General features: G+C 44.8%; 1 protein-coding gene across 6 annotated transcripts in view; it reads right to left on the bottom strand.

The window, feature by feature from the left end:
- ddr1 (discoidin domain receptor tyrosine kinase 1) overlaps positions 1-9216 on the bottom strand; it is a 46320-nt gene extending 37104 nt beyond the window's left edge. For 2 of the 6 annotated variants that reach the window (XM_037074870.1, XM_037074876.1), the window contains exon 1: positions 7102-7281. In XM_037074870.1, coding sequence (XP_036930765.1) covers positions 7102-7103 — 2 coding nt within the window. In that variant the 5' untranslated portion in view covers positions 7104-7281. Of the gene's footprint in view, positions 1-4094; positions 4114-7101; positions 7283-8773 lie in introns of those variants that run through there. The other 4 variants (XM_037074873.1, XM_037074871.1, XM_037074874.1 and 1 more) reach the window with 4 other exon arrangements.
- Positions 9217-15377: the final 6161 nt, after the last annotated feature.

Genomic DNA, 15377 nt, shown 5'->3' with positions numbered 1-15377 from the left:
CACACCAAGGTGGTAGCCGGTATTCCTTACCGTTTTGTTCTGGCATTCAGGTGTCAAGAAACATTAGAGTAGATTTGTGGAGATGGCCCGATACAACAGTTTAAAATCTAAAATATACAGAAGCGCTCAGTATTCCAATATATCCAAGACTGTAATGCTTTTAAAGTCACAAGGTTGCACCACGCCAGACACAATTTAATAAGCTAGTCGTTTAGGAGTCTGTTGGAGGTGGACAGTCGTCTGTTTCTCTCACCAGCGGGGAGGAGGTTTAATGGTTCATGTGTTGGTGGGAGATACTGTTCAGTGGTTCCTGGAAGAGCTTGACAGATTAAATCAGCCAGCAGTCCGCAACATGAAAATGAACACCTTAAAATAACAGCTTCAGAGCCATTTTGATGGTAAAGTGTGCTGTAATCGGATGCCTGTTGTCTCCATCACTTGTTTCTGCTCTGTGTAACTTAAGTGAGAGGGCAGAATCACAGCGTCACATACATGTTTACTCCAACATACAACACATAACACTGTTATGCTGTAATGAGTTTCAATCGTAGTTAGCACCTACATTACATCTGACAAACTGTTATAGACCCGGGATTTGTATTCAAGACACTCATTACTTATAGGGGGCGCCAAACCAAACAAATTGCCAATTTCTACATAATGTTGCTTTAAGTAATAATGAGGAAAGAAGAACCTCGAGTAAAGAAATTCCAAAGACATATTTTTGGTTGGCTGGAAGCAGCAAAAAAGTTCCTTTTTCAGCAGTAAAATGTTCTGATCAGGACACATTGTGGTTACAAATCAGTATAAACCCATTTTTTCATGGGATCCCTTTCAAAAATATATGTTTATGTATTTTTTTCATAAATAAAAAAATCACCCAATGTATCTTTATCAGAATTGTCAATTCTGAAACATTGGCACCAACGATTGCTCATGTGCTAGCTCCTGGTTTTAACTGATTAGCAGCATTCTACCGGCTTAATTAGCAAGTGATACAAAATAATGAATGCACAAAGCCTCGGGGTCTGGCCTTAATAAACCAAGTCAAACCACCAAATGTGTCTAATTGGTTTTCTGAAGAGAGTTAAGGATTATCCAGAACCTGCTGATGAGAAATGTTGATGCTGTGTTACTTGTGTTGCTTTTTTCTGTTAAAGGTGCTCTGAAACCTAATCTCACAATCTTTATATGTACAATATTAATGAGGTAATCATACAACATATGAATTATGTAGTTTTCTATAACTGAATAAACACACTGTTCTCAGAGGACAATAAGGTCCCCAAAACACTATGTGAAGCTAGAAAGGTGGCAGGGTCTGCCAAATATAAACAAAGCAAAACAGTATGTGATTGTTTTGTCCTTTAAGGTCAGTTCGAAAACATAAAGATGAAGATCTTTAACGTTATCCCCCAAAACTACTGTAGTGCACCTTTAATGTCAGTTTTTTGCAGCTGATTTATCAAACAGTTGTGCAGACAAAAGGTCAAGCGTTTAGGATTCAGAGAGACGTATTGGAATGAAAGGTATACGAAATTCATGATAATGTTTTTATTAGTGTATAATCACCTGAAACTGACAATTGTGTTTTTGTTCCCTACGAATAAGCCATTTATACCTACAGAGTAGGTTCTCTTCTACGGAGTCCACCATGTTGCACCGCCATGTTTCTATAGTAGCCTAGAAAGGACAAACCAAACTCCCACTCTGAAGAGGGCCTTTGGCATTTTCCCCAATGGTATTGGCCACTGTGGGTTTTTCTACACGCCTGGGAGGGGAGAGGTTCACCAATCCTCAGAGAAGTCCTCTACTTTTAGGTTTGACAGGCGCAAGAAAAGCTGCTAGTGGAAACATTCCTTGTAAACTTCAGATTTCCCAACAGAGTCTCTCTCTATTAGACATTATGTCCCCGGAGCTCTCTGCCCGCAGCAAACAGGTGTTCGAGTGGCAAGTCTGGGAACTTCACAAGCAACTACAGCAGCTGATTTCACAGTTCAAGGGGACTTAAGCGTCGGCTCCAAACACACACTCACCAAAAACTTCTGCTGAGTACAGATCATCTGAATGAAACTGAAAATGGCAACTACAAGGTTGCATTCAGACTTCCCTGTCCCTTTGCGCTTCTCTGTGCTGGAGGTCGTTTTTTTTCTGCACAGTGTTTTTTTCCAAAGCTTGTGGAAAGTGAAAAGGTTTACATTTCATTTTATTACATCATTATAGAAGAACTACAAATCAAAGAATCGCAACCAAGTAGATCCAAAATTTGTGCCTACAATAAAGTAATATAATAATACTTTGTCTGGACCATTTCTTTAAATTATAACTATACCAAAACACTGTGCTCCAATAACATCCTGCAGAGGATATTAAAAGGAAATCAGCCAGATCCGATACATTAACAGTAACAACACACAGAGCAGATTGCCTTCACCATATGTGCCACAACAATAAATAATACAACAAATGAAGATGTTGTGTGAGAGCTGAAATATGCCAAGAACTGAGCGCAAACACAGAGATTACACTGCGCTTGTTATCCTGTTTTTTAGCACCTCTGGCAATCAACAGGGTCTATATTGAGTCGACTGTTCATTAGCTGCATCATGTGAACCAGAGAGTGAGGTCTCGTCTCAGTGCACGCAGAAGAAGAAAAAAAAATAACGCATCAGAGTTTAATAGTTTGTCTGCAAAACTGGTTTCGGCTCACAGCACCTAACAACTCAAGTACTGTTTTGGTTCTCAGGGCTGAAACTTTTTGCACAAGTCCGTGCATGCAGTTTGACTGTTCTCAGCTCTTTTCTGTCGGTTTCACGCATCTGGAATGAGGGGAGTGCCATTTCACATTCTAGCGAAAGTAATTTAATGAGAGCCCTTTTCTCCCCTCAACTAGAAGTGAACCTGAGTCACCTGCCGCATGAGAACGAACCCTCCCCACCACACTGAGGGAGGTTCAGTACTGAGTTTGACCTCAGTTGAAGCGTGGGTGTGAAAATCCTAATGAGAATCTAGCAGATATGTGGGAGCATTTTGCATGTTAATACGACAGCGTGGCAGCCGAGTGTGTGTGGATCCAGTTCGGCGGTGAGGCCATTTCAGGGCTGCAGTGTGATGGCAAGCCGCAGCCCCGATTCCCTGAATTCAATTTGCACAGACTCGGTGCCACCTGCCAGAGAACAAGTGAGAGGCAGAGGGGAGGATGGGGTGAAAGGATAAGCGACAGGCATGTGGCAGCACCGTGCGACTCTCTCAAAAGGGTGGAGAGAAAACGGTCAGAGACGAAGGTGCAGACGGACAGACAGAAGAGTGCCACGGCTGAGGAAAAGTCCCTCCAGTAATCGAACGAAGACACTCAGGATGACAGTGTGAGCGAGCGTGCGGCAAAAGCAACTGTTTGCCCGCAGGATGGGGGGGGCAATTATTCATCCAGCGAGCAGCTATTGAAACAGCGAGAAGGAGCAGACGGAGAAAGAGGGGATGGAGGGAGGTGGGGAAAGAAGGAGTGATGGCCTGGAGAGAAACCGAAGCGCAGAGAGATCAGGTCAAACGGGAACGAGTTCAGCGAGACTCAGCGTTTCGAGTCAAAGTGAGAAAAACAGTCGGCAGCCCTCTCACAGATGTCTTCTTCTCACTCCTAATGAACGACAGCTGAGCAGACAGAGAGGAGATTTTCAGACGTCTTTGAGCTGTTTAATGTTGAGCTTCTACAGTAGGCAAACAAAGAAACACTCTCGTACAAAAGCAGATTAGGATCCAAAAAATTGCGTCTGTGGCTTTGCTAAAAACTCCAGTCACACTCTCTCTCACACACACACACACACACACACACGCGCACACACACTTTCATCTCTGCTAAAAGCCTCAGGCACAGGCTGATACCTCTATCACACTCACAGTCCTCCTCCTCGTCCTCCCTCTCAGCAGAAAAAAGCCTCCTAAAAAGAGCTAAATTACATATCACACAACAGTTTCCTGATGCTAATGTGCCCCTCCAAACCCCTGGGAGGGAAAGGCAGCTGGGCCCGCCTCACTCGGTGCGAACGGTTACAACTAAAATCATCATACAAAGAAGAAGTGTTAAAGAAGAGGCTCACCTTTAATGCAGAGCACAGTTTTCTTCCGTGTTCCGACAAGGATTTCAAAAGCACTTTCTTTGCCAGAGGGCATTAGTAATTATTACTGGCATAACTGAGCAAAGAGAGGCACGATGTGTGCTAGCAGCTCAGGCGAGAACACCGCCACGGTGAGAGGAACTGAACAGAGAGGGAAAAAAAACAGAAGACAGAAGGGGCAAAAAGGAGAGAACAGAGAGCACGCTGGCTTTTCAAGTTCGGGAGAGTTTCCATCTTTCATCAGGTTCGTCTACTGCTTTCAGAGGCGACCTCAGCTGCCAGTTGTCGGCTCGATGAGTAAAGCGGCTCAACGTGATTCATGAGTTTGTTTCTGCAGCAGCAAGCTGATTATTTACTCAACATCATATGATTTAAGATGGAGCTCGACCAACTTTACACATCAAAGTGTGTTTACAGGTGTTGTGAAGTAGAACCGCATCTGTGAGAAAAGGTGTACGGAGCCTTTTGCTGCTCCGGTAGGCGCTAAATGAAGTCTGATAAACTGCCTCAAGCGGAATCACTTGAAGCGCTGTTGACTGAATACTACAAGTTTGAAAATGCAAAAGATCTGAGTGCGTGGTAGGCAACAAGACTAAGTCAGAATAAGAGCTGGAAAAATTGAAACTTTGGTTCATGACTTGCCAGAGAAACATGGAGGATGAGGTTTAAGGATGGTTGATTATTATAAGCTTTTTATTATTGTATATTCAGTTTTTGCTCATTTGTGAGATGCTGTTAGGTTGTAATTGTGTGGAGTGAGCCTAGATTAGACAGAAAAGTTATTTATTAGAATTAACCCTGATAACAAGTCAGCTAGGGCAGTACTTTGGTGGTCTTAAGACCAGTTAGCATCCGCGGCTCTCCTCAATGAGGTGCCACTGGCACTAGACAGCCCTTGTCAGTGGCATCTTGGCCAGCTGATTACAGATAAGTGGTGGTGACTGATCACTGAGATAAATCATTTCTGACCAGCTGTTAAGCTAAATTGAACAGAGAGAGAGAAACAGGAAAAGAAAGGGAAAGCCCCATGAGCCTGTCGCTGTAGTAGCCATGATTTTTTTCTTATTCTTCTCCTCTGCACCTTCACCAGGGCCACGTGCAACATTTTATCAGACATATTCTACTGCAAAGGCACCAGGTTAACAATGGATAGAGAACAATATGTGAAATAACAAAGACAAAATCTGCCTCTGCTACTTCTATTTTGATCCTGTTAAAAAAAAAAAAAAGTCCATCCAAGTCTGACAGTGTTACAGGAGTGAACTCACTCAGTCAGAGTCTCTTATTATTTCTGAGTCATAAAACATGCATTAAGTTCAGGAATTATGCACTGGAGAGGTGTTGAAATTTCTGTGTTTCTGTGTTGTAAAAACCTTCTTTGCCACTTGGAGATAGTTACTGATTCTATCATATATATGCGTTAGCATCTGCAAAATAGTTAAAAGCTCACTTTTCGGACGTATGCAGAGGCATTTCGGCAGGTTTTACAAGCCTGAGATAAGCCGATATAAAAAATTGTGACAAACTATCTTTGAGGAAACCTCAGTCACCAAAATATGACCCCAGTTTGCTTACGACCAAGCGGCAGCGTTGTTATCTAACCAGGGCACGCTCGATGGGGAGAGCAAACCAATAAATGAGGAGACCACAGGGACGATAGCAGAAGGGAGGGTGAAGATGAGATGGATAAGCAGGAGGAGGGAGGGGGGGAGCTGAATAAATGAAACATCTAGTGCCGCTTCAAAGGGAATGGAGAGAGAGAGGATGAAGAGGGAGAAATGTGTGTTCCATGTTAGATGTAAAGAGAGAGAGACAGATTGCCTGAATGATCAATTAGGGGATCAAAGATAGCCTGGATGGCGGAACAGGGGAGATGAAGGCATGCTGGAGTGGTGGGGTGGGTGAATCTGGAAGAAGGTAGGACTTTGGAGATGGAGGAAATCAAATAAGAGATGTGAGAACTCACTGACAACTAAAGCGCCAGCACATCCCGAACCACGCTTTGAAGTACCACCAGCCATTATTCGATGAATTTGTTTCTCTGACAGTCTCGTCGAGCTCGCTCTGCATGTGACCACACATACGGTCAATGCAATTGAAAAGTCCGGCTGTCTAGACTCGAGGGTAAATTGGTTTAAGAAAGCGGTGGACAGTGCAGTCCTGCCTTCAATTGGCTTCATTTCCCATTAGAGCGACACTGCAGAGATGGGAGGCGAGGAGCCGTGTCATGTCTTTGGACTTAAATGAGTTCTTCCGCTGGCCTTGAGGTTCCCGCTCAGTCAGTTGGGAGCCAATTACTAGAAAACACAGAATTCGGTGCCTAATACATGACCACCATGAGAAAAGTCACATAACAGACGGCTCCTTTGGACTGAAACACCCTGGTGGTCATTGTTCTTTTTTCATGTGGTTCACTTGCCACATTAGTCACATCGCCATCAAGATCAGGCAACTGTGCAAATCATGAAATCAGGCTATTGTGCAGGATCTGTCTTCAGATTCAGAATGTGTGTCCACCTGCTGGAAGTCTTTTCAGGTTGGTCAACAACCAGAAAGACAAAGTCACAAAGCCTGACTGCCAACCAGACAATGGCCCGGATAGAGGACAACAGACTGAGGTCAATGATCAACCAGAGGAGACAAACCAGACAAGACAAATTAGTTCTTGTGTGTGTGTGTGTGTGTGTCTGCGTGCAAGCTCGCCCAAGGTTGCACATCTGTGTGTCTTCAGTGGCAAAACAACATCAATAATGCAAAATTGCAGTCACTTCCTCTTGTTCCTACATAAAAAAAATGCCAAAAAACCCCCAAAGACTGGAAACAAAACAAAAGACAACCATTAGATATCCGACTGACAGATCTGTGCACACTTCTTCACAAATCATATTACGCAATTAACACCATTTTCTCCCAATCCCGCCAAGACAAAAAAACTAATCAAAGAAAAACTCTTTCCTTGAGTGTGTGCGTGCACAATAATTATACTCACATAATTGGTCTTTCCAACTATTTAATATGTTCCGCGTCTCCTCTGCTGGACCGCACTGCTGATAAAAAAGCAGCTATGCAGGGCCAATGGCTCTCGTGGGACGTTGTGGGAGAGTTTGCAGCCAGATGCCCATTACACAGGGATCCAGCAGACCTGTGCTTGTTGTGAGGGATTGTGTAGCCACGCTCAGGGCTCCTCCTCGCTTTATGCCCCTGCCTTTGCTACAGAGGCAGAGAGGGAGGGATGAGGAGAGAGAAAAGTGCCTTTTATTGCTTCCCTATCTATTGGCAAATAGCAAACCTCCCTCCCTCCTCACCATCCCTCACCCTCACCTCCTCCCCCTCCTCCTCCAGCAGTCTAACAAAGCAACACCTCCTCTGGACAGCGTGCTCAGTCCTCTCGCCAAAAAACTACCCACATTCACCATTCTCCCCCGCGGTGGGAAAGGTGACCGCCTGCTGCTCTGCACATCCACCAAAGCCCATTATTAACTCCTCCATCAGGCTACCTCCACCTCACGGCGAGCACACAGAGGAGTGCACAAACACACAAGCAACAAGCTGGCAACAGAAACACATGCAATCACGCCCACATTCTCCACTCTCTCCTCCGGTTTCTTACACAAACAGACAGAACGCTGAAATATGCAGTTTCTTGGCATAACTTTTTTTTTCTTTCTTGATTTCAGCGCCGTGAAAGAGAAAGTGAATCATTTATTACACACATGATTGATTTGCTCTCCCCACCCCCACCCTTTTTTCTCCTGAATCATGAAAAACACAAAATGTGTATTCACTTCAAAGTCCAAAACTTTTTTTTTTTTTTTTTGGCAGCGTCTCTCCTCAGAGTCTGAAAATCAACACAGCCTCTTGTTTCCAGTGCCAGGCAGGCCGACCTGTGATGAGCTCAGGTTCTGGACTGATTAGCTCTCGAAGGAGAACCAACTCCTTGAAGGGCCAGAGGTGAGGGAAACCAGAGCTGGCGGTCCTGTGGGAGGTCACCTGCGCTGCTGTGAGGTCACCGGGTTAATGGTGGGTGTGATGGCCCCCACCTGGATGCGCTGAGGTCATCCTGAACAGTGGGACACTTTGCAGACCCATGTATCATCTGCTGCTGCTGCTGCTGCTGTGCTTTTACTCACTTTGGTTTAACTTATGTGTTTTGTGACTGAGTTGACAGAATGAGCTTCACAGACGGTGAATGAGACCAAACGCACAGATGACGCGCACAGATCAGGACTCCGAATGTTCCCCCCTGCCGCCAAGGACCCACATTTAGCAGGATGCTGAACAGTTTGCAGCGAGCCCAGACCATGATGTTCACTGTCAGAGTATGTCAGCTACGTAGTTGTTAAATGCCACGATGTTTCTGCCACACGAGACAGACAGACAGACAGACAGACAGACAGACACAGACCCGGGGAGCGACTCTACACCTCTCATGCGCTTCCCAGCAGCCCGTGGCCAGCGTCCAGAGCCGCCGTGCCCGCCTCACAGCGAGACTTATAGACGCCAAGTCACAGAGTGAGAAGCAGACACACACACACACACACACACACAGATATACACTGAGACAGACAGCTGGAAATATCCGCTGCAATATTATTATAGCCGCTTATTATGGAGCGGAGAACGCGCGGACGATTTAAAGGAGTTAAAGGAGTCTCACTTACCTAAAATACGCGGAGAAGTTCGCTTTGACAGCAGTCCAAACTTTGAGACGGAGTGTGTGTGTGTGTGTGTGTGTGTGTGTGTGTGTGTGTGTGTGTGTGTGGGTGTGTGGGACGAGTGAAGATGTGTTTTGTCCCCGAAAAAAAACCAAACCAAAACAACAACGTCCGCTGAATAATCCAAACGGAGCTCCGGAGGAGTTGTTGCGCACGAAGTGAGCGACCTCTCGTCAAAACGCAGCAAACAACGAATTTATCCGAGTTTCTGCAGAATTTACGGGACTCTTTCTCTCTCACGCTCTCGGGATGAAGAAGCTGTAGAAACTAGTCTACAGTGAGGTGAGGGGGGGGGATATTTAAGATATCGGCAGACCGTCCGGGGTCCGTGCGCTCCGGCCCCTCTCTCAATGTGAATGTCAGCCCCGGCTGCGCTGCTCCAGCCTCAGTCCGGGCTCCACAGCCGGGGCCGGCAGGCGCCACCAGGTGCTCATTTACATAACTGCACCGGCTGCGTCCAATCACAGCCGCGAGCAAGGTGTCTGATTGAATATTCCAGCACGCGCTTCGTCCAATCAGAGCCCCACGTGGGCGGGAGCCTGTGAGCTTATCAACACTGTAGAATGAGATGCAATGTGGAGCCTTCAGGGGCCATGGGAGTTTCTTTGTTACAGCAAGGCTGAGATTTGGGGAATATGACATGTGATACAGCTGCACGCAGACCTGCCTTCACCTTGTTAACCCTTTGCATGTGAGGAGAATGTGCTCTGGTGTTTTTATTTCTTTCTTCTAAATGAGAACTTGTACACTTTTTAAATCATCTGCTCTCTCTCTCTGCTCTCTGCATCAGTCCTGAGCCATGTCACGTCGGCCCACAACACTCTGCCGTGGTATTTAGCTCTACAGGAAACTTTATTACAGAGTATTGGTGGTGTAACTGTATACCATTACTGCCCCGGGGCTATAATGACCCAGATTGAAGGGTTTGCAGTAAAAGACAGAGATGGAGCTGCAGGAACCAGGAGAGTTGTTGATATGGGACCCTGAGGCGAAAGCTGGACTGAGATGGGAATTCATGTTTTAATGGAGCCACATGTGTGTATGTTTATGCGGAATCACATCGAACATGGCACCAGGCAGACACGGGGAGAGTTTAAAAGAGGGCTGCGAAAAAGTTACAGTATGTGTTGGTACTTGCCTGACTGCCTGAGAGGAGGGAAACTTTAGCTGGCGCTCAATCAGCAGCGAGGGACAATAAAGGTCATTTAACAGAGTCTGAGCTCCACCTTCAATAAACAAGGTAGAGGAACACTGAGGCTCTCTTTGGCCTCATGCTCTCTTGTGTGTGTGTATGTGTGTGTGACCTCAAAAGTGTTTTGAAATGAGAGGCTGTTGTTAATAAGTCAACAATTTCTGACTGAAACAAACTCAGGAAAGTGATAAATTCCTGCCATACTGTTTTTAAAAGGACATTCACTCAAGTGCTGTACACTTTTAGTTACTGTTAGCTTTCAGATTATAGTTCAGTTTACAAAATATGATGCATCGCTAAGGATCAAACTCCCCACAGGTATAAGAAGCTCTTATAATTATAATGATACCAGAGCTGGGAGGGTTGCTTAAAAATGGATTCTGATACTGTTACTACTCACCTGTAATAAAAAAAAAATAAAAGCATGTAAAAGCTGCACAAGCTTCAAACGAAGCACTGAACAAAAAAAACATTTTCTGTTTGTCGATTAATTCTCAGCAGATTTCAACTCTCAATTTCGAGTTGCGGCTCCATTCGGACCCCCGTCACCCTCCGCTTCCCTGCCTCCCCGCCTCACCTTCCCTCCATCAATCTGTGTGTTTTGTAAAGACTTCAGCTGCACTTTCATCTGGCCCAAACTCATTTTCTCTGCATATCATTGACCTTCTCCCTCACCACTTTTTAATTCAGTGCTCAGACCGAACCAAAACACTCGCCTCTCTTTGTGTTTAATGGTTAAGCTTCCCTCGTCCGATCTGCCACCTAAAAAAATAACCTCACGGGCAGAGTTTATTTCTATGACCATGATTTATTCATGTTTTCTGGCTCACTGGAGTCTGTTTCACGGAGGCTTTCCTCTCCAAACTTTGTTTTCCAATCACGCCTAACAAATGGAAAAACGAGGTGACGAAGTTGAGGTGAAATTAACGGGATGATGACTGTAGAGATTTGAGTTACTATCCACGACGTTCGCCGGCAAAATGTTCGCCGATTCCCAGAAATGATCCTGCTGATGAGCACAGTAATTCTCAGTTCTTGTTCCCTCACTCTCCAGAGGCTTTTCACTTTCTCCTTTCAGCCTTTTCTTTTGTGCACATCGTCCAACTGGCTCTGCTTTGTTCGTTGTCTGGGCAACTGCAAATCCCCTGGCAGAAATAATGACCTTTTTCTGTATTATTTCCCTTCTACCCCGTGCCTCCTCTCCCCTATTCTTTATGTGTCACACTTTCTCTCTTTGCCCTGATGCTTTTTTCATATTTTTTTTCGCCCCCCCTTTTTTTCCCCAAAACATGCTCCGTTTCTCCGCAGAGTTTTGGTTTGTTGTCACTAAAACCCCCCCTTCTCTCCCTCCTCCCTCGCCACTCATTCTCGCTTTGAGAGGAAACCAGTGGAGCATAAAAAGCAGGTCTGATCCTGTGAGGAATTCACTTGGAGAGAGAGAGACTAACACAGGGGAAGAGAGAAGTTCAAGTTATATTGCACTTATGAGTCAGCGAAGACAAGAAAGCACCTGGTGAGATAGATTAAAAAAAAAAAAAAAGTGAAAAGATAAAGAGGAAAGAGAATAAGTTGCACAAAACATCAATGAACTGTCAAAAAAAAAGAAGAAGAAGAAAGGGGGGTTTTCAACTGAGAGAGAAGGGTTTTAAAACTTTAAATAAACACTTTACTTTTTAATAAAGGCTACTGCATTCGGCTGAAAATTACTATTTCCATCCAGGGGGGATGACAGATGATCTATTGCCTTGTCATTTTGAATGTGCAGCTTGAATTTATCACTTCTCTGACCTCGCTTAAGTAAAAAAAACACAAACAACTGAATTAGAAATGGGAAGTGTTCAACTCGAAGGTATGAGACAAAGCACACACACACACTAACCCACACACACACACACACACACACACACACACACACTCTCACAGGCAGCCTGTCCACCCCCTGTCAGGGCCTGACAGCTGTGCAGGGCTGCAGGATTCAGACAACACAGATCAGTTGCAGAATGCGAGGCTTGCAGTATGTTGGGAACCAGCGTAAAACCACATACCAGGCATACTACCCCCTGAAACCTCTCAGCCACTGTCTTTTTTCACTGGGAATACCCCAAAGCAATAAAATGTCTCAGATTTGAGATGTCAGATAAAACCCCCAGAGAGCCCCGCAGCTCCGCTTGCCACAGAGTGCCTTCGTTTTTTGTTTTTGTCATGCGTGTGTGACCTCAGGTCCAGGTTTGGTTCAAACGTAGGCGAGAGTGTGCATATGTGCGCCTGAGTAAATGTACAACTTCACATCCACCCCTGTGCTCGCCTCTAATGTCTGTTTACTGTAACGTGTCCGTGCTGTCAGTATCAGTCACAGGCCCTGGGCCAGGTCAGATCTGATTGGCCCCCGAGGAGGATCTGGGGGTGGTGGAGGTGTCAGGGGGTCGCAGGGTCACTGTCTGCCCCAGGGGGAGGTACCTGATTGGGGGTGAGGGTGTGCGTCACCGCCCTGGAGCGCTCTTTTTAGGTGTTCGGGGAGGAAAACGGTCGTGTCAGCTCCTCTCACTTTCCGCAGAGCTCTCTGTCTTTCCGTCGCTTCTGTTTGTTCCCTGTTGTGTATTTCTATTTCTGGATGCAAGATTGTTGATATGTTCTCGTAGCTAGATTAAGAGTCTTCTGTCACGCTCTGTGTGGCCGTGTGGCTGGCACAGCGTTGCTTGGAGCTCGGTTTGGTAGCGTTCTCTGGTCTCTCAGGGCTGTGGGCACTGAGCTGGCTACAATTATTTTCTTTGTTTATCTTTCTTTAATCTTTTCAATCAACGCAGCAAGACCGTGGACACCAAACTGCACTCTCTCGGGGTTCACAGCACTGCTCCACATACACTGGTCCCTCCTGAAACAATGGCAGGCAATAAATAATATATATACACTCAGGCAAGGAGATATGTAAACATACAGATCAAATAAGAGCTAAGTGTGAGACAGGATGCTGAAATAATGACTGTATTATTCTAACAGTCCAAAACAAATATGTGGACTCATTTCCTCTGAAAAATACATTTTACCACTCAGCTTAATAAGCAACACAATATCTAAACTTGTGTAATACAAGCAACCCAAAGAAAATGTAAGTAACTAAGTAATCACACTGTCATGCCTATATTGAGCTACAGTGAAAGTTGGTGGGAATTTCATTTATTTAGCAGGTAGCCGATCATTAAATATTAGCAATTAAAGTACTGGACAAATTAAGATTCTGATGTGATGATTTTGTAAAAGAAAAAGTCAGAGATCATGAAGACGTCACAGTGTAATTCACCTCGAGGGGAACATGAATGTAGTCCGCGACAGAATTCTCACACAGAAATACAAATGTCAACCAGGAAAATGTCAAAAGTCGAGGGATCACCAAAAGTAATTAGGATACATCATCAGGGAGTCATGAATGGCTGCACAAATCGTATGGCAATCATTGGTGTAATGAAACTAAGTATATTTACTTACTTATTTACTCATATAAGAAGTGTACTTCATTCAAATTTGCATATTTTTAGTGGCTTTGACAGATCAGCAGATAAAGACGCACCTAGATTATTATTATATAAGTAAAAGTACCAATAAAAGAAAGATTAAAAATGCGTTTTAAAAAAAATACACACGTTTAAGTACAGAAGCCCCTATGAAAAGTTACGTAGTGCAACTTTAAAGTGATTAACTCATTAATGCATAATGAGTGTTTACTTTTATACTTTTAATTTATGTAGATGCCAAACTCTTTCACTACTTTAACTCATGTAAAGTTTTCAGTGCAGGACTTTTACTTTCAAAGGGTGTATTTTTAACTATCACAACTTTCAATTAAGCGCACTACAAAGAGCCTTTAACTCATTACGAAGCAGTCTCGGTATTATACTGATCCCCCTTTATGACCTACATAAGCAAATGAGACTCTCAGCGTGAAGGCTGGCTATTTCTGTATGAATAAAATAGTTCCGTCACAGGGCTGAAGTCCAACTTATCTGGGTTGGATAAGTCATGAAATTAAAACTATTCGTCACGGTGGATTGCTGAGGGAGAGCAGAGCGGTCTCATAGCCTGAGGTGAGAAGCTGCTCTGAAGTCTGTTTGTACAGAAGCATGAAAACAACACTTGCTTTGTTTCACCATCCTCATCTTCAGGCCAAAGGAGCTGCCAGAGTAAACAAACATAAAAGTATGCTTCTACTGTGGTATCACATCTTTTACTTTCGTAAAAACATCAGAGTATTTCTTCCACCACTGTTGGAGTGTGCCAAACTAGTGGGCAGATCAGTTGCAATGTGTTTATGTGATGTATTAGTTGTTTTTTTCTGCATCTGTTTTGGTATTTCTATATAAAAAGTGTGAAAAACGATTTAACATCCGAGAAGTTTTTGATGATAAAAACATTTTGTAAAAAGTGTATTGTGTTCTTCGCTTAAATTGCTGACTCAGACGTTTGAAGTGTTATCACTCAGTCAAAAGAGGACTCGTGTTTGGATTTGGTGTTCTCAGTGATCTCGAGGAAGAAACTTCCCTCTTTCTGATCGCCTTCTATGCTCTCTTGTAACCAAACGGCGCTTCTAGCCACAAGAAAGTACTCGCTGTAACCGATTAATTTGTCTGGCCGACACCGTGCAGCCTCTCTCGCACAGATAAAAGTATCTGCTGGACAAATCCCATCCTGCCTCGAGTGTCCGTGTGATCACGCAGCTGGATGTGTGTGAAGTGTGATGAGCTCAGTGTTGTCAGGGGAATGTGGGGAGCGAGGGGTGAGGGGGGGGGTTGGGATTCCAGATGACCCCTCACACAGTCAGGAGTCCCTGGAGACCCTCTCAGCTGTAGCAGCGCACTTGTGCCTCGTCTTCCTCATGGCTGGATGTGGGGGGGGTGGGGGGGTGCACACTCTTTTGAGAGTCAGGTTTCTCTCCCCCCTCAGAAATCCCCTGCTATTCATTTGTACACACACACACACACACACATCTGACAGTGTGGAGGACTGCAGCCTCTGCTATGGCATTTGGGAGGCTCCTCTACAACTGTCGCCTTCTGTTCAAACTGTCTCTCCAGCCCCTCGAGGATTTTACTTCCCTTTTTCCCTCACCCCTTCCCTCCCTCCTCTCCTCACCTGTCTGTGCCAGCCACTGAATGAATGGCCTCCCTTTTTCTTCCCCGAGCTCTCCGCGCTGCTAACAATAGAGCTATGGGAGTTGTTCATCCGATGCGCTCTGATCTTCTTTGTCTGGCCCTCCACCCTACTGTCTTTACCAATTACATGTTCAGCCCTTCCACACCCCTGGTCTTTAGCTCAAACAGTAGTTTAAACTTGGCTGATCGCTGCCTTAACACAGCCATGCCATGT

The sequence above is a fragment of the Acanthopagrus latus genome, chromosome 17 (assembly GCF_904848185.1).
Source record: "Acanthopagrus latus isolate v.2019 chromosome 17, fAcaLat1.1, whole genome shotgun sequence".
In the NCBI taxonomy this organism is placed as follows: Eukaryota; Metazoa; Chordata; class Actinopteri; order Spariformes; family Sparidae; genus Acanthopagrus; species Acanthopagrus latus.
This window is presented reverse-complemented; position numbering and strand designations above follow the sequence as displayed.